Source organism: Terrapene carolina, unplaced genomic scaffold, assembly GCF_002925995.2.
Source record: "Terrapene carolina triunguis isolate 2854851 unplaced genomic scaffold, T_m_triunguis-2.0 Scaffold234, whole genome shotgun sequence".
NCBI lineage: Eukaryota > Metazoa > Chordata > Testudines > Emydidae > Terrapene > Terrapene triunguis.
Window position 1 is genome coordinate 2,112,986 of NW_020664585.1, and position 21,702 is coordinate 2,134,687.

At 50.7% G+C, this 21,702-nt stretch overlaps 1 protein-coding gene across 2 annotated transcripts; it reads left to right on the top strand.

The window, feature by feature from the left end:
• Window positions 1-41: 41 nt before the first annotated feature.
• On the top strand, window positions 42-20,435 carry HPS4 (HPS4 biogenesis of lysosomal organelles complex 3 subunit 2). 2 transcript variants are annotated; one of them, XM_024207393.3, is made up of 14 exons: window positions 42-1,467; window positions 2,668-2,758; window positions 3,681-3,824; window positions 4,859-4,966; window positions 6,086-6,202; window positions 6,326-6,420; window positions 9,240-9,312; window positions 10,416-10,452; window positions 11,199-11,295; window positions 11,924-12,032; window positions 12,156-12,830; window positions 16,411-16,543; window positions 17,783-17,891; window positions 18,956-20,435. In XM_024207393.3, the coding sequence occupies exons 1-14, from the start codon at window positions 1,427-1,429 to the stop codon at window positions 19,125-19,127; spliced, it is 2,001 nt and encodes a 666-aa protein (XP_024063161.2). In that variant the 5' UTR covers window positions 42-1,426; the 3' UTR covers window positions 19,128-20,435. The 2 variants fall into 2 exon arrangements, with proteins under 2 accessions (XP_024063161.2, XP_024063160.2); XM_024207392.3 differs by having other exon boundaries at window positions 11,924-12,830.
• Window positions 20,436-21,702: the final 1,267 nt, after the last annotated feature.

Below are 21,702 nucleotides of genomic sequence, written 5' to 3' on the forward strand. Positions count from 1 at the left end.
TTCCGATTGGTTAACTCCATTCTGCTCCCTGAATTCCCTCTGCGGTCTGTTGGGTGGGTGACTGATAGTTCACTTCCTGTCCTAGTCGGGGTGTAATGCTCTTATCCTGGAGGTGGCTGACTTTCAGAGGTTGAGGGGTGAAGGGTTTGGTATACACAGTACCTCTCTTACTTGCCTCAATCGTGAGGCGAGGCATAACATTTGATAAAGCCCTTGGAGGAGAGGCAACAATGAAGGGCAACCACTAACTAATGGGAGTTAGGAAAGAACTTCTCCTGTGAGCAGGCTTTTCTCTTACAGGGGTTTTGTGCCTGTTCTGAAGAATCTGATACTGGCTACTGTTGTACCCAGGATAGCAAACTAGATGGGTCATTATTGATCTGATCTGCCATCGCAATCCCTGTGTTCCTGCTAATAAGAGAAAAAATCAAATTTGGTTCAATTAAGTGAGCAGTGCAGCCCTTGTATTAGCTGTTCCATCATTTTCCTCGCTCCTTGTATTCCTGTTAGGAGCTTTTCTATCTGATTGTCAGCAGCGTGCATGATTAAGCCCAGATGTAACCAGGTAATATTCCAAACATATTCAATGTAATGTTGCTATTTAAAAGGAAGGCTTGTTTCTGTCCCATGCGTCACTCATGCACAAGTTAGTTCTGTTGATTGCTTGTCAGCTGCTCTCTGTAGGGTCATGTGTCAGTTGAACAAAGGCATCCAAGTATTAATCCATTCATTCTTTACTCTAGGATTAGAAGAGCAACGTCAACACTGGAGACCACAGGAAACCATTCAGCTTTGTATCACACAAGCAAGGACTTATTCAAGGAACTGTATCTTCAGCAGAAGGTCCCTAAATGGGAGCTCCTCTGACAGTAATCTCTGTGTAGTGATGACTTTTTGCACAGATAGCCACTTCAATACAAAATAATAAACTTGAAATAACCAATGTAGTGTCTTGAGATCTGCCTCGTGTAGCTCTTTGTTTCTGATGACCATATTCATGCTTTCTGAGCTTTCTCATTCATTGCAGGCACTAAGATGGTTTTCCTCCTGTTTGGAACATTCTCATAAAGTAGCTTTGTTGGTTCAGTCTCAGAATTGATGAACACAAGTTTTGAAGAGACTTTAATGTTGCCTAGGCTCTGCAAGGTTTCCATGTAGCTCTTGTGGGATAAACCTCCAAAATGAAGGCACTTTAGTGGATTTACTCTTCATGTAAATAAGCCACGAGGAACACTGTTGACATCAGTATTTTAACAAAATCTCCAACATATTCATCACCCAAAGCCAAAACCCACTGAAGTTTCCACTGGAGCCTTTGTGGAACAATATATTTACTGCTGAAAAAAATGAGTTGTTTGCATCAGTTGCTTTGGAGGAGAAAGTGCTCCTGAGGGCGACGAGACATGATTAAGATAATCTGATGTAAATGGCCAGCCCCATTTTATCAGAACCTAACTCAGCTTCTTGGTGAGTAGCACTCATCATTCCTCTAGAGTTGCAAGGGAATGTTGCATGACTGATGTGGAGGCCACAATGGGCCTGTCAACAACATGCCAACAGATGTGCGTGCACATCATCTTAGCATGTTTGAGTCATGTATAGTGCCCCCATGCCATCAGAACTGGAGAGAGACTCCCTGAGGAAGAATCCCCCAGTCTCTGGCTAGTTGCTGCAGGGTCACAAGCTATCAATTGTGGGCTCTAAGGTGCTCGTCCCAGTAATATGTGAATGCCACATAAACATTGATGAATTTTATCCTCACGGGCATTATTATCATTATACAGGTGGGAAACCGAGGCAGAGAGATTAAATGACTGGCCTCAAGTGTCATAGGGAATCTGTGATAGAGCCAAGGATAGAATTGAGATCTGATTTCTAAAGCAATGCCTTCCCAACCTTCCTATCTCACTGGTGGGGCATTCCGGGAATGCTCTGAGAGCCCAAGTTTAGTCTCTGCTTTTTGGTGGAGAATAACTTGTGTTCTTTAGCTTCACCTTTTGAATTGCACCGTCGTCTCGTTCCAGACTTCATGTGGTTTAGTTAGCACTCTTTGTAGCACTCTTGCTTGGGGGCTGTTGTGCACAAAGTTTATGACTGGAACGTGCAGCCTACAATGAAAACAGTAGCTAAAAGACCTTGAGTAAATCAGTAAGGACCCAAAACTGTTAAGACCATCACTGGTCATGAGGAACCTCCCATTTTAGTGCTTTTTTGCACATGTGGAGTCGGTTCAACATGAAGTAAGAGCCAATGAAGCTATTGGAAACCATTCCAAGCTGCATGTAGTTGAGAATTTTTCCCAAATACGTAGTGATAAATGCTCTGTGCTATCAGACTTGGAAAATAGGCATGGATTTGTGATCCTTCTCCTCTAGGCTTAGCCACAGGTTTGCTGTCCTCTATTTTAAACCCAGAAAGTTGGGAGAGTTAATAGCCCAGATCCTTGGAGTCTTCCTTCTCCACCCCGATTCCATCTCCAAAATCAGTGGATGAGGCTGCATGCAGGAATGTTGCACATCTGCCATTCCTGTTTTTTTAAACACTTGTGTATCGCATCATAAATAGCAGAGCTCTGCTTGAGAGAACTGGGGGGTGGGAAGAAATATCAATTTGCCTTGGTTGGGAACAGCAAACCTCTTCCATCGTGTCAATACTTTGGTTTTGCAGGTGGAACTACTTTTTCCTTTATGATGGCTCAAAGGTAAAGGAAGAAGGGGATCCCACAAGAGCTGGCATTTGCTACTTTTATCCCTCTCAGGTAATGCCTGCTTTTTTATTTCTTCCCAAATGTCTGTCTGTCTGTAGAGTTGCAAACAATTTTATATATAAAGTATGTGTAAAGCCAACCTTCTGTTCTTGGAATGGTGGGGCTTGCAAATATCTGGGTTTGGGTAAATTTGTAACTTTGGTGTTTATAAAAAGTTTCTTTATTTTTATTTTATTTGTATTTTTAAGGCCATGTATAGTGCAGCTCTGCCAACATACCTCAGTCTTGATCCACAGCACTTCTTGTTTTCCAGCCTTAGGCCCCTATGGGTTCACCTTCAGTGCAGTAAAAGACCATGGCACGGCCGCAGCTGGCCTAGGTCACCTGACTCAGGCTCATGGGGCTCAGGCTGTGGGAGTAAAAATAGCAGTGTAGAGGTTGGGGCTCAGGCTGGAGCCTGGGCTCTGAAACCCAGGGACGGGGGGTGGGTCTCCGAGCCCAGGCTCCAGCCTGAGTGTCTACATGGCTGTTTTTAGCCCCGCAATCTGAGCCAGCTCTCTCAGGATCTAAGACTCCGAGCCACTGGATTTTATCGCGGTGTAGACGTACCCTATATGGCTCTGTGCAGCGCACCTTACGCTGTTCTTTAGCACTCTGCTATTTCGGTTATGGGCCTCTCCGTAATGCCCCATTCTGTGGTGGTGATATGGACAAATATCCCCTAGGGATAAGACTCACTAATTCTTCTTGTTCTCTTGGTAGGGTTACTTGTGCTTAAATAAGACTTCAGCCTCAGTGACTGGGATGAAAAGTCAGTGCATGGTGTTATCAAGGCTTTGTTCCATATAGTATAGTAAACACCGTCAGTTACTTTATCATCACCAGTTCCATCATGCTGCTGTGTAAATGTGGTGCCTTTCCAGCTTGCCAGGAATGCTGCAAAATTCACTCTTCCCTCCTCCTCCTCTCACAGACTCTCCTTGACCAGCAGGAACTGCTGTGCGGACAGATTGCAGGAGTGGTGCGCTGTGTAACGGAGATCTCCAGTGCTCCCCCGAGTCTCATTCGGCTGAGAAAGCTCAAGTTTGCAGTAAGGGTGGATGGAGAGTATCTCTGGGTGAGTTACAACGAACAGGAGGCACGTAAGGAGCTCGAATAGTAATAGAAAGTATCTACTATTGTATCAAACTAAGTACTTGTATTGTTTGATATGTCCAGCAATGGCTATTAGCCAGGATGGGCAGGGATGGTGTCTCTAGTCTCTTTGCCAGAAGCTAGGAATGAGCGACAGGGGATGGATCACTTGATGATTCCCTGTTCTGTTTATTCCCTCTGGGGCACCTGGCATTGGCCACAGTCAGAAGACAGGATACTGGGCTAGATGGACCTTTGGTCTGGCCCAGTTTGGCCATTCTTACGTTCTTAGAGTGCTAGTGGCAATGGCCTGGCAGCATTCAGCCGAGACCTGCAGCTGTAGGATTCGACAGCTAGATGGAGTTTGTGGGCCAGTGGAAAGGTGTGAACTAGCTGAAAACAGAGCTCCATGGAACGTAGCTTACAACAAAGAGCTGGGATGCTCATTCCCTGCGCAAAGCTCATTGGCAGTGATGGTGGACTTCTCATTTGAGGGGCAGATCTGGTTTCTCTGATGTGATGTGGTCACATGCTCTGAGAACTGGCTCATTCAGTGGGCAGTCCCACTCAGGTGGGGTAAAGCCATGCTGCAGGAAGCTCTCCTGAACAGGCAGACCCCCCGACAGTCTAGTTACTTCCATGGATTCTCAGAAGTTTGATGCACTGCGTTGCTCCCTGGTGGAAGAAGTGGAAACCCTCTTCTCGAGTTCATTAACTAGTGAACTGAGCCTCGAAGTATTCCATTTGGGGACGATGTTCTCGGCCATTTAAACATTAAACTAGTGGTCAGGCCCCTGAGATTGTGAGGGAATGGAGAGTATGTGTCTTGAGCTCGGGCTTTCTACCTCTCCTGCCAGGGACCCCCCTGGCTCTCATGCATCGCCCCTTGCTTTTCCCCAGACATATGGCTACCTAGGGGGCTTCCCAAACTGAGTTTTGGGGAGTGCAGCAGCTGTTTGCTTCTCCTGTCACCTGGCTACTTCAGGAAAGTTTTTTCTGTAACCTTGTGTGTTGAAGGTGCTGGGCTGTACCATCGAACTCCCTGATGTCAGCTGTGGACAATTTCTGGATCTACTGATTGGACTCTTCAGATTTTACAATGGATCTGTGTGTCATGCTTACATGGTAATTGCTAATTAACAGTGTTCAGTGTTTCTCCCTGATTAGGACGAGGGCATGGACCTCTCAGGGAACAGCTGAAGCCTGCCCAGTTACGTGGAGGTTCGCATATTCCCTCTGGCCCTCCTGCCACCAGTGCAGCTCTGAGATCGCAGGAACGCGAGCTGGGAAAGTCCTTAGGTCCCATTTCCACAAGGCAAGATCAGTGCCTAGAATCTCTTTTCTATGTTGTTGTCATTGGCATCCCAAGTGATGAGGCTCCCCCCACTTCCCTTGGGAGACGACCCCACATATGACCTCATGAGAAGATTCCTCGTGTTCAGTCTGAAGTCTCCTTCTCTTGTTCCCCCATCCTGTCCCCTCACTGTCCCTACCCCAGTGTACATCATTCCTCTTGCTCCTTAGAATTTAGGCCTCTCAAATAATGTGCAGGTGGTTTCCATTCCCCTTAGCCTAGCTACACAGATCTGACTCTTTGCTTTTCTAGCCTCACTTCACTTCTGCGTATCTTTCTGTCTCTTAGATGCCTTCAGATTTGGGAATGGTGTTCCCAGACCTGAATGCAGTATTCCAGAGGCATGTAGAGAGAGTCTGGCAACTTCCTGCCCCAGGACAAACTGCTGCTGCATGCCAAGGTGCAACCGAAAGTCACATGCGCTCATCTTGCTGCCGTCCATGTTGCACACTGGGCTGTCCCCTTGTCACTGGACTGCGAGGGTGAGCTGGATGATGTCTGAGCTCTCTCTTCCCTCTGTCTGTCTAGTGAGGCTCTCAGCCACCCATCCCAGGTTGGAGGGTCTTTCTCCACCTGGTCTCTATTTTCAATAATGTAAAGCACAGTGCAGACAACTGAGATTGAGGGCTAAGCTGCAGGGTTTCTATGGTACCTGTCTGCCCTCTCTCGTCCAACAACAGTAAATCCTCTCTCGGCGGGGCTTTTGTTGTTGGGCAGACTGGATTCAGTTCCTGATCTTGGTTTAGTGTTTTGGTAGAAGTTTCACTGAAGAGTTGCTGCTTAGAGACACGCTTCCCTGAATTAATCATACCTAACCACCTTGGGCACTCTGGATCCTGTGTTGACTCCAGCCATGCATTGTCTAACCATGGGGATTCTTTCTTCTTCAGGTGTTTTCTCGGGAGGAGCTGAGCACGCAGTGGGACAGGTACATCGAACATATTCAGAAAAACACCAGTGACCTGCACAAGATCTTCAATTCCCTTTGGAACTTGGACAAAACCAAGGTAGCTCTCCTGATCTCTGCAGGGTTAGCTTGTTCTCCTGAGACGTGCCCCCTCTAGTTCTGTTCGCTACTTGGATTATTCCCTGGGGTTTGATGGTTTCATTGTCTTCCTCTCCCTGCACAGGTGGACCCCCTGCTGTTACTGAAAGCAGCTCTCATCTTGCAGACCTGCCAGCGTTCACCCCAAGTGTTGGCAGGTTGCATCCTCTACAAAGGCCGGTGAGTAGCCAAGGACTTCCAAGCAGTCACCGTAATTGTCAGTTCTCAACCCGAGTCGACTGCAGGCAATCCCCTCCTCGGGCTGTACAGTCCAGGGCTACTTTCCCAAGCTACCTCGGGGGGGAGGAAGGCAGAGGAAGGGCAGCGGCTGTATCTCCAGATCTGCCCTCCGGGTACTAACGGGGACATTGCTTACTATGTAGCACTCTCCACCTGGGTAGATCGTTATCCCCAAATGTACTTGGGGAGGTGGAGGCCCTGAGGGGTTAAGGCTGGGGTTTCAATAGGCACCGAGCTCCCAGTGAATTTCAATGAGATCTGAGTGCCCAACTCCCTTAGGCTCATTTGGACAGCTATTCAGTGCTTCAGAGCAAGTGAGCTCTTTGAGGCAGGGACTGTCCCTGTATGTTTGGACGGCATCTGGTACAATAAGGTTCTGACCCAGCTAACGTTAGGTGTTACCACAATGTACATTTTAAATAATAAGCCATCAGTGGCATAGCTGGGAAATAAATCCAGGTGTCCTGACTCCCTGGCATGCTCTGTCCACTGGATCTAGATGCCTGTTTTATTACAAACGTCGTGTGACACAGACACCTTTTACATGCTATTCAGGGTGGCTGGGGACCAGGCCCAGCTGAAAGCCTTTGGTGTGAACTGTTGCTGCTGCTTCCCTGCTCAGTGGGTGACATGTCCCTGAGATCAATGCTTTCCAAATGCCATGATCTGCAAGATGCTCGTTTAAAAGCCTCTTGCATCTGATTAAAATGTACCAACATTATCCTTTCCCCTTTCTTAGCCTGCTCTTCCCCTGCCTTGCCAATAATGATTTTGTTTTCTTAAAATGACTGGCTTGCTGGCCAGGTGACACTATCCACACTGACTGGAATGGATGCAGGGAAAGGGAGCCTGCATCCTCCAGGAGAAATGCTGGCTTGATTCAGCCAAAGATTATCTGTGGACAGGTAAGACTCTACAGCTGTGCATTGTGCCAGGGCAAAGAGAGCCTCTGGGGACAGAGAACAACCTACAGAGCCAGGGGATTAGGGAGTTCAGGCATTTCCTTGTGGCAGAAGTCAGTAAGTCCTCTGTGTCGTGTGTGTCAGTGACACATTTGGCAAGAGGTGGAGGCTTGCTTTGCAGTGAGTGCATCTGACCAAGTCTGAGTGATTGATCTCAGAGCCAGGTCATCCTTTTTATAGGGGTGGCTTCACACGCACAGCAAATCACATGGGTGATGTTTTCCCTGTAGTTCTTAGCATCCAGGCAACTTGTTGCAAGTGCAAAACCCTTATGGGAGTGGAGGTCTGGCTTGAAACTGGGCCTTACGTTCATGTGCTGTGTCCTGCAGGCATGTGTGAGTTGTGCCCTTGAACTCCCCATGTGGTCCCATCACTGACATGTGCCTCCGTCTTCTCCAGCATATTAATTTTTCTCATGGGTAGAAACTCTTTTCTTGTGCAAAACTCCTTTAACTAGAAAGACTCTGGGCCACTTGGCCACCAAGTTCCTTGCAACATCTTCTAGGAATCCCCAAACAGACCCCTAGGAACCTGCAAGCCTCACCCCAGTGCCACAGAGAGAGAGCCTTGTGTTTGAGTCTCTTGCAGAACCTGCATCTCTGCTGGGGGTACGTGAAGAGACCAGACTGATCCTTTCTCTGGACTTGCTGGTGTACCTGCAGGAGAGGCCAGTGTCACGACAGCATTAGTGCTGGTTTTCCTCCTCCTTTCCTCTACCAATGCCCAGCTCTGCAGTGGGATTGGGGAGGGCTTTGCCTGCACAGGGTTTTCTTTGCCTAGGATCACTGTTACTCTTCACTCACCAAAACCAGGCCCCCCAACGAATGGTAAATACCCAGCAGGCAAGTTTGCTTTTGCTGATCCAGCATGGAACTGACCCAGTGTTCAATAACAGCAAACTACCCTTAAAGGGCTGCCCTGCCCATCTGTCTATAGTACTTTACATTAAACACCCCATCCTCTCACCTGCCCACCAGACAACGTGTTCCCCAAGAGCAGGCAGCCCCTGCTCTATTGTCTTGTCTGGTTTTGTCCTGGAACCTCTTTGCCATGGCCTGTCAATCCACAGGGAGTTGTCTGGAACATTTGTGTGTCATGCGATGTGAGGAGGCCCCCAGTGCAGGGGACAAAAAGACACAGGTTTGCAGCACAGGGGGTGCTGGGTAGGACTCTGTATGTTGTTACCTAGAATGCCCTGTGAGCTCACAGGCACATCCTAGCAGCACTGGGATCTGGGCCCTGCGCGCAGACTGTAAGGTACAGGTGTTTGTGGGCGTGCAGTGAGTTCCTGTGTGCTTTGCTAGGGGAGTGTGGCTTCCCCCTACTCGTCTCCAGGAGGTGCCCTGGGACTGGCAGGAGTGTCTTAGGGCCTCGCAGATCCATGGGCCGTTACTGCTGCCTGGAGGTGCTAGTTTGACCTCAGAACATACTTGTCAGTGTGTGACTCAGTTCCATGAAAGCCCTTGGGTTCAGCTGGGGTGTCCGTGTGCGAGCAGAAGGGGGGTCGGAACCTGCTGTCAGGGTGGGGCAAGAACAGGGCACAGCTCCCCCCAGTGAGTGTACTGGGGCTGTGAGAGCAAGAACCACAGCCCTAGAGAGATGGTACAGTGTAGGCTTTGGATCCTACTGGGACTGCATGGGCATGAAACAGATCTGAGCAGCACCTGAAACCCTGCTCTGAACATCTGTGGCTGCCCACTTTGAGGGGTACCCTGCACCGGCCTGCTCCATTAAACTAACGGGGAAGGGGGCCTGACTCTGCTCATGGCTGGTTGTGTTTGTGTTCTACCCTGCTAGGATTGTGAGCACGCAGCTTCCACCTCCTCTCACTGCCAAGGTTCTCCTTCAAGGAACAGAAGCTGCAGACAAGGTATGGTGTTAAACCCAAGCCCAGCGGCATCAGGACCCAATCTGCGTGTTACTTGCACCATAGATCCAGCCAGCACTTACGGAGCTGCCTGATGCTGATGTTAAATGGTTCTACGGTGTCACGAAATTCAGAATTCTTGTTGACGCTCAGGAGTCAAGTCAGGGCAGCTGCTCTTAGGACCTTTTTTCCTGTCAATATTTTGGCTATTGAATTCTCTTCAAGATGCCAAAAATAATCCATCACCCTGCGATTAACCTGGCCAAAGATTGCTGGTTAGCAGCATGCAGAATGAATGAACCCCTTACATTGGCTGAAAAATTAAATGCTTATTATGTGATTTCAGTTCCTCTTCCCAAGAAACAAGGGGGAAATGTTCATAGCTAATTCAGTACTCATCGTTCTTAAAATAATAATGGGAGCGTGGAAAACGTCCCTTGCGGAATTGTAAACATGTGGCCTAACACAATTTGATCTATAAGAATATATTAAATAAATAGACCGATTACTTGTTCTGTATAGTAACTTCTTAGGTGAGTATCCCAGCTCTTGCATCAAAATAACTCTTAACCTTACCCTGCATATTATTGATATGTTACACTGACTGGTGAGTTGTCTTTAGCGTTTCCTATTCATGTGTAATCCCTTTGTTTACTTGTTCTGTTTGTTACTAAATTCACACAGTTTTCAAGAGGCGTCATGCTTGCAGATCTGTATGTAGTTGCATTATGCCACCAGATTGGGAAAGCATCTGTTGCATCTGCTTTGACGTTGGTTCTGGGAATGAACAAGGACTGTGCCCTGCCATATTTATGCAGAGACAGTCAGGGCTAGGCTGTGATACTCTCCCTCATCTTGTGTCCTATGTTTGCTTCCTGGGTAGCGCCGCTGAGCTCAACATGGCTCCCTGAGGAGTAAGTCATTGCAGACCATGAGTAGCCTTAGCACAGGATTGCCCTCAGGGCCTGATCCAGAGTCCCCTGCAGTCAGTGGGAAGATGCCCAATGATTTCGGGGCCCTGGGATTGGGCCTGGGTGAGGGCCTGGTGGCTAATGTTTAACACAGTCTTACTGTAGGCCAGTGATAACTGTGTGCTTTACTTTCAGAGTGTTCCTGGAGGCGGGGAGGTGCTGCAGGAACATGGTAAGCCACACTAGTCGCACAGTGTAAACGGGGAGCTGCATCCCAGGAGCATATGGCCCTTTCCGGGCCTGCTTTCCCTCAGAGAGCCCGATTTTACCCTCTACCGCCATTAAAACATCACGGGGCAGATCTTCATGCTGCTTCTCTTGAAGCCCCAGCTAAAGTTCCATGTGTATCCACTTGGCTAGGACGGTTCCCACCCGGAGCGTGTGACATGGGTACCATGAGGGGGATCTAGGCACTATTTCCTCATCTAAGGGCAGGTTCTCCCACAAATTCTGTGGACTCCTTAACAGCAGATGTAACTTCAGTCCCACACAGTGGTGTGTGTCGACTTGGTCAGTGACGAAGCCATGAAAGCAGAGCTTGGGGCATAAGGCAGGAGGTCGAGTTCTGAACAGCGACTCGTAACTTCTTGATTCTGTCCTTAGTCCCTTTGCTGAGTTAGAGCTGAGAATGTTCAGCTCGTGTCAGGCAGCTCTTCCTCTGCCCTCTCCTCACATTCCCTGCGGTGTCTCTGGGACAGTCAGAAAAGTAACGGGGTATTCGACTGTGCCTGGCACTGTTTGCTAAGGTGATCAGGAAAAGGCTGCCTGGTTAGTCCTGTGCCATAGCCCACGCACCCAGGCTGCAGCCCTTTGCCAGAGGCCTCCTTCCTCTCCTCCCCTCCCACAGGAGGTCTTTGGTGTCTGTACAAACATTGTAATTTCTTCTCGCTGGGTCTGGGTGCGGTTTTGCTCTTGCAGATCCCCCATTGCCTCGGGATGTCTGCATCGTTCCAGTTTTCCTGACGGAAGGTGAAGCCACAGCACTCCGGGACTTTCCAGTAGAGTGGATGACTAGGTAGGACGTGAATTTCTGATGCAGCAAAGGGTCTTCTCAGCAGCTTGAGCTCATCCCACTGCAGAGGCAGGGCTCACCAGCTTCTGCTGCCGTCTTCCCTAAGAATAACATGAGCCCCAAATAAGGGGGTACTGTCAAGTTGTTAAAACTACCATCGTCTGCTTGTCAGGCTGGAGAGCTCTAACTGTCCGTATTCCACCCTCCGAGGAAAGGGCTTGCGCTGCTCTCTGCTGCTGTGCTCTATGTAAAGCAAAACCTCCTCCCCGCCTCAGACTGACTGTGCTGTCATCTCTCGGCCCACTGTGCTCTGAGTAAAGCCTCTGTGCTTCGTGCTTGAGTGTAAGGGAGCCGCATTCCCAGGGCAGGTGATGGGACTGTGCTATTCTGCACATCCCTCACTCTCCACCTAACCTTACAGTGAGGATCCTAGAGGTTGGAGGTGGGCACAGCCTACGAGATCAGCCAGTCCCTCCGTTGCTGGGGCAGGATTTAATCTCCGATGGAGGGTGGATCAGGTTTTGAACAGGAGATGGTTGGTTGGTTGTTTTTCTGATCGTTCCTGGCCCCTGATTCCCCAAGTGACTGCTACTCACTGGTTAACCGAGTGTCTACTCTTGTCTCCTGTTAGGTTGCCCACATCTCCAGCAAACCCTAAAGGATCTAAGAACACCCTCCGCTCACGGGCATTCTCGGATTCGGCCCGGGTTGATGAAGTCCGAGGCCAGCATGCCCTTGTGGTGAGAGAGCCCCCCCCACAGGCCTCGGGCACTGCCAAAGCAAAAGATGCTCTGAATCCCCCAGCTGGAGCGCTGAGCCCGGTGTTGAGTTCTACCCCCCTGAAACCATCCCCTCCATTGCAGAGAGAGCTGGGAGCCCTGCCCAGCAATTCCAAACTGCCTGCTGCAGAGTGCACTCGAGACACAGGCACGGCCTCGGGGTCCTCTGACTTTCCAAAGCCTTGTGCCCTCGGGCAGGAGGGTCGAAGCACTATGGAACCTGTAACCAGCTCTAACACTAGTGAGCGGATGAAGTCTGAATGCCGCAGTCTCCAGAGGCGTCACACAGCCAGTGGCAGCCTCTCCACCTGCTATCCTTCCAAAGAGACGAGGAGAAGCAGCTCAAGCGAACGTGACAATCTGTCAAGTGTAGACAGTCAAGACAGAACCTTCAGAAGAGGAGATGGAGCAGCCAGGGATGACGCTTCTGAGCGGGAGCCTCTGCCCAGTGCTGTATGGGTGGGGCAGAAGTTCCCTGCTGAAGATTGTGGTAGGAACCAGTTTCCTGTTGCTGAAGTCCAGGAGAGCCTACTCAGTGGCACTGCAGAAGGCCAAGGCTCTCCCAAGAGCAGAGAGAACGGTTTGCCTACACAAGTAACTACCGGGATGGACTGTCTAGCAGCAGTAGATTGCACAGTGTCCGGCAAGCAGGCCAAGCTGGTTAAGATGATTTTGTATGTTCACAGAATTAAAGGGTTAGTGCTCTTGCTGCTGGCGGAGGAGCAGTTTAAGGATGACCAGGGGTCCATTGAAGACGTGGTAAGTAAGAAAAAGGTTGCCTTTTTAAATTAGAAAATGTTTCATATACTTCCTGTCTTGTGGCAGTGTGGGATGGTGGCCAGAGCTGAAGAATGGGAGTTTGACTCCTGAATCCTGTTCCCAGCTCTCCCATTGGTTACTCTGTGACCGTGGAGACCGCCATGTGCTTCAGCTTCCTCTAGCCTACCTCACAAGGGTCCAGACCTTCCCTAATTAGTGTTAATAGATGAGCAAAGTATGAATGTGGCTGTGACTCAGTAGTTGTAACCTCTGACTAAATAGCCAGCCCGACTCCAGTGTCCCCAAGCAGAGATCACAAGGTGGCTCGTGCAGGATTCCTGGTCTGTGTTCCGCTGGGAGGGTTTAACCACGTGCCTGGTGTTCACGCAGGCAGAGCAGCAGCAGAGAGCTAGTCCTGCTTCTGAAGTTAATTCTCACCTTCCGCGTTACAGCTTGTGACTCTAAATCAGGTCAGGCTTGACAAAGCCCTGGCTGGGATGATTTAGTTGGGGATTGGTCCTGCTTTGAGCAGGGGGTGGGACTAGATACCTCCTGAGGTCCCTTCCCACCCTGAGATTCTATGAGATACCAGTGAGTTGTGTGTCTGGTGGTGAGTCCATCTAAAAAGAAACCGTGTTTGAAATGGTGGCAGCTCAAAGCCCCATGCACCCGGCTTCCTTACCCACGGGACCTGGCAGGTCGGTGTCCTTCTGCAGGGGAGCTGTGACGCATGAACAAAGGGCATCATGAGGGCACTCCGTGTCAGCAAGGTGGGGTACCAGGACCCAGTGCCAAAGCCATATACCTCTCTTGCAGGCTGTACTGTCCAATGGTGATATGCAGTGAAATGCTCTGGGCTGCTGGGGAAGGGGACACCAGCTGATGCCATCTCCCTAAGGCATTAGAGTCTGCAGAGCTAACACCCGGGCTGTGCCGCTCCCTTCCACAGAGACCTTGCGCATTAGTAACAACCTCATTTCTTTAGCTGTCAGACTCAAACCCAGACTGTTAAGCCAGCTCCCACTGTCAGTTGCTGTTTTCATTCTGAACTGGGCAGGACACTGAGCTGTGCTCAGTAAGATACAGGACTTGTGACCTTCTGGCTGTCACCTTGTAAACAGGGGCACCACCTCAGTGCAGTAAATGAGGGGTGACTCACCAAGAAAGGGACATGCTGCAAAACCAGCCAAGTGGTTGGCAAGGGCAGTGCTAGCTTTCAGGCCGATCCCACCCCACCCATGGCATCTGGGCCTCGCTTCTGATTCCCATTTGCTGGGGGTGCTGTGGCTCTGCAAGCTGGTACTGCAGTTCTGAGGGAGTCATGTTCACCAGCTCCACAGCTCTGCAATGCCTGATCATCTCCTGCTTGGCCACAGCCCGGCTGGCTGGAGACCTCTGTCTGCTCCGCCCTGCCTCCTGGTCTGTTTGTCTCACTCTTCAGTGAGAGTAGGATGACCAGATGTCCCGATTTTATAGGGACAGTCCCGATATTTGGGGCTTTTTCTTACATAGGCTCCTATTACCCCACCCCCTGTCCCGATTTTTCACACTTGCCATCTGGTCACCCTAAGTGAGAGAGAGAACAGCTGAAAGGGAAATCAGGCCCAGCTAACCCTGCCCCTTTGTGCCTTTGTTTTTAAATTGCCACTTGCTAGCTGAAGAGACGCCTGGCCCACTTCTCCCCTTGGAGTCCATGCAAAAATTCCTAAGGCAAGAGATGGGGCCCGTGTGGGGTCCAAAGTGCCGTACCCACAGCATTAAAGCCTGTGGTTGAGTGGGAGGCATGGAATAATCAGTATCCCCATATGCGCTGTTTAAGCTGGGTGGGTTGCATTTCTGTTGGGCAGTGACTACGGACGAGTCCGTTTCCCTTTCTGGCTCTCCTGCAGTACTACCCTGCTATTTTGGATGGGTGGCGGATGTTGTAGAGAGCTGTTTACCAAAGCTCTTCCTGTTGGAGTTGAATCATTTAAACGTTGGGTTTGATCTTCTGCTTTGCAGCTGCAAGAGCTTGTTTTTACACAGCCTAAATGTTGGGCCAGATCTGACGTGATGGGGTCCCTTTGGCTGGACCCTTCCTCTGGGTGTAGGATACTTGTTGGTCCCTGCTGGCAGAAATGCACCCTCCCAGCTGTTGTTTTAGGTGGGATTGGGGGACTGTCAGTCAGCACTCCTGGGTTCTAGTGTTGGCTCCATCACCCCCTCTGACTTACGGCAAACCACTCAGTCTCTCGGTACTGTTTATCCATCTGTAAAATAGACTAACACCCAGCTCCCAGGGGCATGGAGCCTGAATGAATGAATGCGTGTCTAGCTCTGTGAGGCCTTTGAATGCAGACACCAGAGAAGGCCGGAGCATTCTAATCACGTAGCTTGATAGGCACAGGAAGTGCGGACCATTCCATTTCAGGTGGGAGGGTGTTTCTGCCGCACAGACCCTCAGGGCAGAGCAGAAATTGTCATGCAAGGTCTGTCTCTGTGCAGACAATTGGAAGCGACTTTGGGTTTATCCCTTCATTCTGTTGTACAGAAAAGAGAACCTGTTCTGAGACCAGCAGGGTCAGGAGTAGGGTTGGTATCACCAGCATGTAGAATGGAGGCTTAATCCTCCCTGCGGCTGAGGAAAGAACAGAGACAGCCTTGGGGATTAGAAAACTAATCTTCCTAGCACTTGACAGCCAGCAGGCAGCCGACTGCAGTGGGAGATCTCATCCACCCTGCCTCATCCAGGCAGTTCAGCCTGTCTGTGCACCCCACTTAGTAAGAGACAGACGGGTCCTCCATTGCCTTGTTGGGCAGCAGTCCCATTGGCCAATGCCCAGTCTGAGGCAGGGTGTTCTTGGGATCAGTCATAGCCCGTGAGTTATTTGTGGAGGATCTTGGTCTGGGGTGCTGTGGTTTGAATGGGATCAGGGGCAGAAGGGCTGTTTCCAGAAGCCCATCTAGCTCAGTGGGGGGAGGGTTAAAACCCCCTTTGAAGCTGTGAAAAGCTCCGTTGTCTGCAGGGAGAGTGGGGGCAGTGGGACACCCAGGGACAGGGCACATCTACCACCTGGCTTCTGCAATTAAACACCGTTTTATTACGTTGTAACCCACCTAACGCTAATTTTCAATGACAGTAGCAAGTGGCTTCTGCCATCCCAGTAATCAATAGGCTATTCGGTTACTGCTACAAAAAGTAACAGACAGTGCCTTGTGAAAATGGGAGCCCCATAGAGAAGCACTGGAAGGTAGTAAATTCACTGAGTCTTGCATCCTCCCATTGGCGAATTGCAATTGGTGCTTGAAAGGCCCTTTTCCCACGGTAGTGTCCTTTGCCAAACACCTTGCATTACTGACTTGTGGGCCAATGAATGGATGGAGATCCACCAGTTAATACCACACAGGCCACCAAACAGCCTTGAGGTGATAATGCTTCCACGTGTTGGCAACCTGGGCTGGATCAGACCCAGCATTTCAGTCCTCCTCGCAGTCCCTAGGGTCGTTTGCATGTCATCCATGTTTGTTGTCTGAGCGGGTTACAGCCCTCGTTAAACAGGGAAATCTGCTCTGATGCACGTTTGTGTTGCACTGTTTGCAGTATCACAGCAGTCTGGCGTCTCTCAATGGCCTGGAGGTTCACCTGAAGGAGACTTTGCCGAAAGACCATTCCTCTGCAGCCAAAGCCACCTACAGCTTTACTCACTATGACTGCATTCAGAACGTACTCACAGGTGAGGGCTTGTCTTTGTGGTTCTAGGGCTTGCTGCTTTGCAGTACACCCAGAAGAGGAGTTAGTCGTGAGAGCGGGCTTTGCTTTAACTTTCATGTGTTAACATCTCATGCTCCAGATGTTTGCCTGAAACACTGTTTGCAGTTAGCACAGCCATGTTCATCCTTCCTTCAAAAACAGCCTGGGCTCCTGCTGGGCTTAAGATCCTGCTGGCACAGGGCTCTGCCCTGCTTGTGTGGGGTGTGTTCTTCCTGTGACTTGTACACCGTGATCACAGTCAGAAGTTCGGATTGCCGGTGATCAGCCTGCGCCAGGCTCAAGCTAAGTGCCAATGGGAGAGTGGGCAGTGTCCTTTCCAGGGCAGTAAAGATTCTGCCTGACCGTCTCCTGAGGGCTCGATCACCAAAACGTCTTGAACGCATCCCTTCCCCCAGTGGTGTAACTTCCCTCCCAGCTCCTGAGGATAGCAGCACTTGTCAGCAAGTCTCTGGCTGAGAGACAGGATGACGCTGGACGTAGGAAGCAGGGGATGGAGCAGTGATATGGGACTGACCTCTTACATAGCGAGCAGCAGCCCATGGCAGCAAGACTCAGAGCCCGGGTTGACAGACTCTGGCTTGCAGGGCTTGGGGTACCGTGCTATAAACAGCTGTGTAGAGGTTACAGCTCGGACAGGCATATGGCCCTACTCTCTAGGCTTCAGAGCCCGAGCTGCTCTGTCTACACAGTGTTAGTTGGCAAGCCAGGCTTGGAGACACTAGCCCTGGGCTGTGTAGATGTCCCCTTAGGCCAATGTATAGATCCTAGACCACCTCTCCTCGTTCCAGTCCATCCTTACATCTCCCTTCTCCTGCCAGCCCCACAGACGCTAACCTGTGCTAGCCACACACCTTCTCCAGCCCAGAAGAGAGGGACTAGGAATGAAAGAGACCCAAATGATTCTAGGCAATCTCTGCCTGAGGATTTCCTGGTCACCTCTCCGCTCTGTCCATGCCTCTTGGATCATAGTCTCTTCGGGGAATTACTTTGGCTTTATATTTATGCAGTGCTTGAGCACACTGAGCCAGTAACATGCCTTCACCATCATGCCAGTGTTGAGTCACATGGGGTGTCCCTTTGGCTCTATTCTCCGACCGCCCCAGCAGGGTGCAGAAATCCAGCATCCTCTCCTGCTGACCCAGCTGGGGCAAATTACCCTGCACAGGCAGCTACCTAACCTATCCCTCCTCCTTCTCTGCAGCAAACCTGCCCCAGGTCCTGGGCGCTCAGGATCAGCACTTCCTGAGAGCTGCTAGTCTGATCCACGCTGACTTCTACCAACTCCCGACTGCTTCTGAAATGACAATCAGGTAAGGGCTGCCTGGCACCCCTCCTCTCCTCAGCCACAGGAGCCGCTTGGAGGAGAGCGGGGAGCACTTCAGAATACGCTTGCGTTTTAGATGAGGGGCTTGAAGCTACTTGTCTGCAAGAGGCACAATAGTGCCGGTTGGAAATCCCGGCCCGTGAGCTGTTTGTAGGACCCAGGAGAGCCAGGCAAGGCGACCTTACAAACTCTGTTCTAAGGCACGTTGTGTTCTTCTGCATGCTCCATAATCCTAGAGCTGCCTCCCACCAAAGACCAGTCAGCTCAGCTCATTTCCTGAGGTTCAGTAACTAAACACAGGCCCTTTGATTTGCCGCCCACAAGTTGGGCCAGGTGCTGTGTGTCTAGGCCTGATCTTCCCAGCAGAGTGAGTAGTGCCAAAGGGTTGGATGAAGACGTAGTGATAGAATGTTGCCAACTCCTGGCACCGAAAGGTTCTAAGCTACAGCTTTAAATATAGCTGTTCCTAGTCAACTTGGGTCTTGGCTTAGAGCCAAAGGCGCCTGGAATTGGCAGTCTAGATTTGTTTTCTTGCACGGCTTGTTGGGTTGGAAACAAGCTGTAATGTGTGTGGCAAACTAAATTCTGATGCTGCAAGCAAGATGGTCTTATCACAGTCGGAGCCTTTCACAGTGTCACGGTCACTGCCTCCAGCCTGGTCCCAAGGAACTGGTTCCGTTTGCATCCACACCAGCTGCTTGGCCTTCACAGCCATGCCACCACTCCCAGGGCTACTCTGCTGCCTTGGGCGTCCTGGGAAACTCCGAGCAGCTCTTCCCCGGCTGCCCGTGCCCAGAGGGGATGCACACAGTGACAGCAGCAGCACATGTGGCTGTCAGACATAGATGCACCCTGCTCTTATGAAGTGGTCCAGCAGGAGGAGAGCCAGTCAGGGCTGCCCATGCCTCTGAGAGCACCCTTTATTCGTCCTTGGAGCTGGCTGTTTAGCGTCACGCTCCCATGTGTTCTAATGGAACTTGCAAAGAACATCAGGGTGCTTGCTTCTGTCTCCCAGAGCCTTGACCTTTGCTTTTCTTCCTGCCCCGATAGGAATGCCTCCACTGCCGTCTATGCCTGCCAGAACCCGGTCCAGGAAACGTACTTCCAGCAGCTGGCTACCCCACTGCGCAACTCAGGGGTTCCCAACCCTCATGACAGTGCGTTCAGCTTACCAGGCAAGGCCAAACAAAAGCTGCTGAAGCACGGGGTGAATCTACTCTGAGCGTGGTTTGACCTCCTGGAATGGCCTGCCCAAATCCACGCCAGAAGAAGCTCTGTCTCTAATAAGCTAAAACGCCAGGACTTTTATTCCATGCCAGCTGCTCTTCAAAGAACCTGGGGGCACAAAGCGTTATTTGCGTGTTGTATCCGTGGTTGGTTAAACAGTGAGTAACCCGGAGCCGCTGAGTGCTTAGCCCCTGGGTGGTGGTCTGTATTGCCAGGTAACCCAGCATGCGGTGCGCTTGCTATGGGGCCACTTTGCATTGTCGAGGGATGGTGGGAAATGTTGACTGTTACCAAAGAATTAAAGAGGCAAATTATTGCAGTGGCACAGTGCTGCTCATGACTCACCCCTGCCTCCTTTAGCGTGACGCACCTGGAGTGCCTTGACTGAAAGCCAACGATTTGCGTGCTCTCAGCTGCACGTGGTGATGGGTTGCTGTGCAATACTTGCTTTGTGAGATGTCTGTCAGGGACCGATTCTCGCTGTGGGATTCCTGTGCCTACGCTCCTAGTCAGTCAGACTTGGAATTATTTACACCTCTGGAGCTACGGAAATGATCCTGTCACCAGGTAGTGCCTCACCTTGAGTTAACAGTGCTCTGCATATTGAATAGGAGAACAAACAACTCTCTCGCAGTAACATGAAGCACTTAGGGTTTTATAATAGCAATGTCTGGGAGGTCTCCTAGTCCCTCCATCTGTCTTCAGCATTCCTTACTTTGGTGAGCTGCTTAACACTGTCCTTCCAAACTGCCCACCAAGAGCAGAAAACCACTGTCACCTGTAGTCTCCCCACAGCATCCCTCCCTTCCATGAGTGCCATTACGATATCAGTTCGCAGGCCTGAACACACTGCACTCACTGCCTGTGGTGCAGGGCCCAGGCTGTGCTGTACCTGCACCCAGGACTTCTCTCTGTCTGCCACTCCTCCTATGAAGACACTTTTACTGCCAAAGCTGACCTTACCTCCTTGCTTTCTTGCTACCTCCCTGAATTCAGCTCTACTGTATTGGCCGAAAAGGCGAGAGCCCATTAGCTGATCACACCAAAAAGCTTTACAGCTCCTCTGCAGCTGCCATCTTTGCTGAAACAAACTGAACTCCATTTTTGGCAACTTTTTGGATTGCATCAGATTAGCAGTTACGGCAGTGTAGACCTGAGCTACGTGACTGACACCTGTCATTTCTCTGAGACCATTTTGTGTATTTCAAAGACTGCAGCTGCTCTGTGCATGAACATCTATGTGGCAGCTGAAATAAAAAAGTAAAATAAAGAGGAGTCCACAGGACTCATCCATTCACTACTAGTCAGAAATGGTAGACTCCTATTTATTGCACGATCCTCTCACCTGTGACTTCTAACACTGGGGGCTGGCTGACCAGTGGGCTCCCACAGTACCACGGGTATCCAGCGCTGCACTCTCGTTCTGTGCAAGTTACTTTGGTGCCGCTCAGTGGGGTGTCTCTGCTGCTTGGACACCCCCCGAAATCACCCTTTGGTGGCCTTTCCTCTGGAAGGCGTGGCAGAGGTGTGTGGGGAGCCCAGCACTGCATGGCAGTGGGTGAGGACAGAGGAGTTACTGGCCTGCAGGCCAGGGCTGAGGTGCCGGACCAGAGCTGTGCTGGGAACCTTGCTCTGGCCAGTCCTGTTTGCTCTCTTCCCCTCTGAGCTAGGTAGGGAAATGCTGCCCTAGTGAATCTCATCCCAGGCTCTGGCTCTGCTAGAACAATCCTGGTTTCCAGTGGGGTCCCCACCCCATTTTCATTGTTGCCTGTTTACAGGGCATCTTCGTGCAGCCCTTAGGTGGGTGGCTCAGTGAGCTCTGGGGAGATTCAGCTCCTGGCTTGCTGGGTCTGGTGGAGTCTGGCTCCCACTTTGTCAGCAGACAAGAGGGCAGCCAGCTAACTGCGGCCAAGCTCCCCACTAATGCTGGTCCAGTAGCTGAGACAGTTGGAGTGGAAAGTGCCCTGTGTAGAAATGTTAGCAGCAGCTAATCTGCTGTGGTTCCTGGCATGGGCTGAAAAGCTGATCTTCCGCGTGCAGCGATGACTGATGTGAGGTCGGCACAGTGCCAAGGCACTGCTCCCTGCACTGCAACCAGCTTGCTTGCTGTTCGTGTCCTGGAGCCAGAAAGAGCACAGACCACCCTGCAAGTGAGCAGAGAATCCTGTCCCTGTCTCAGCCCTAGCGCAATGGGCAGCATTCCTCTGACATGCTGCTGTCCTGATGCCACGCAGACATTGGTCACTCCGTGTCTTTCCACAGCCTTGCTGCTCCCCAGCAAATTAGCCAGGTTTTCTCTGAGGCATGAGGCAGGGAAGTCTCTGAATCTGTGTGACAGCAAGCTGAGCTGCTAGGGATTGCCAGAATACTCCCTCGTGCCCCAACATGTTAGAGGGAGATTATGCAGCCTCCCACCCTGGGCGTTTTGGTAAGTGGGTGCCTGAGATCCGTGAAGAGCAAGGGAACAACGCCCCGGTGAGGGGCTGTGTAAACGGCCCGACTTGGGACAGACGGGAGCTCTTGCACAGTAACGAAGCAGAAAGTAAACACATGAATTTGCTGTCTTCAGA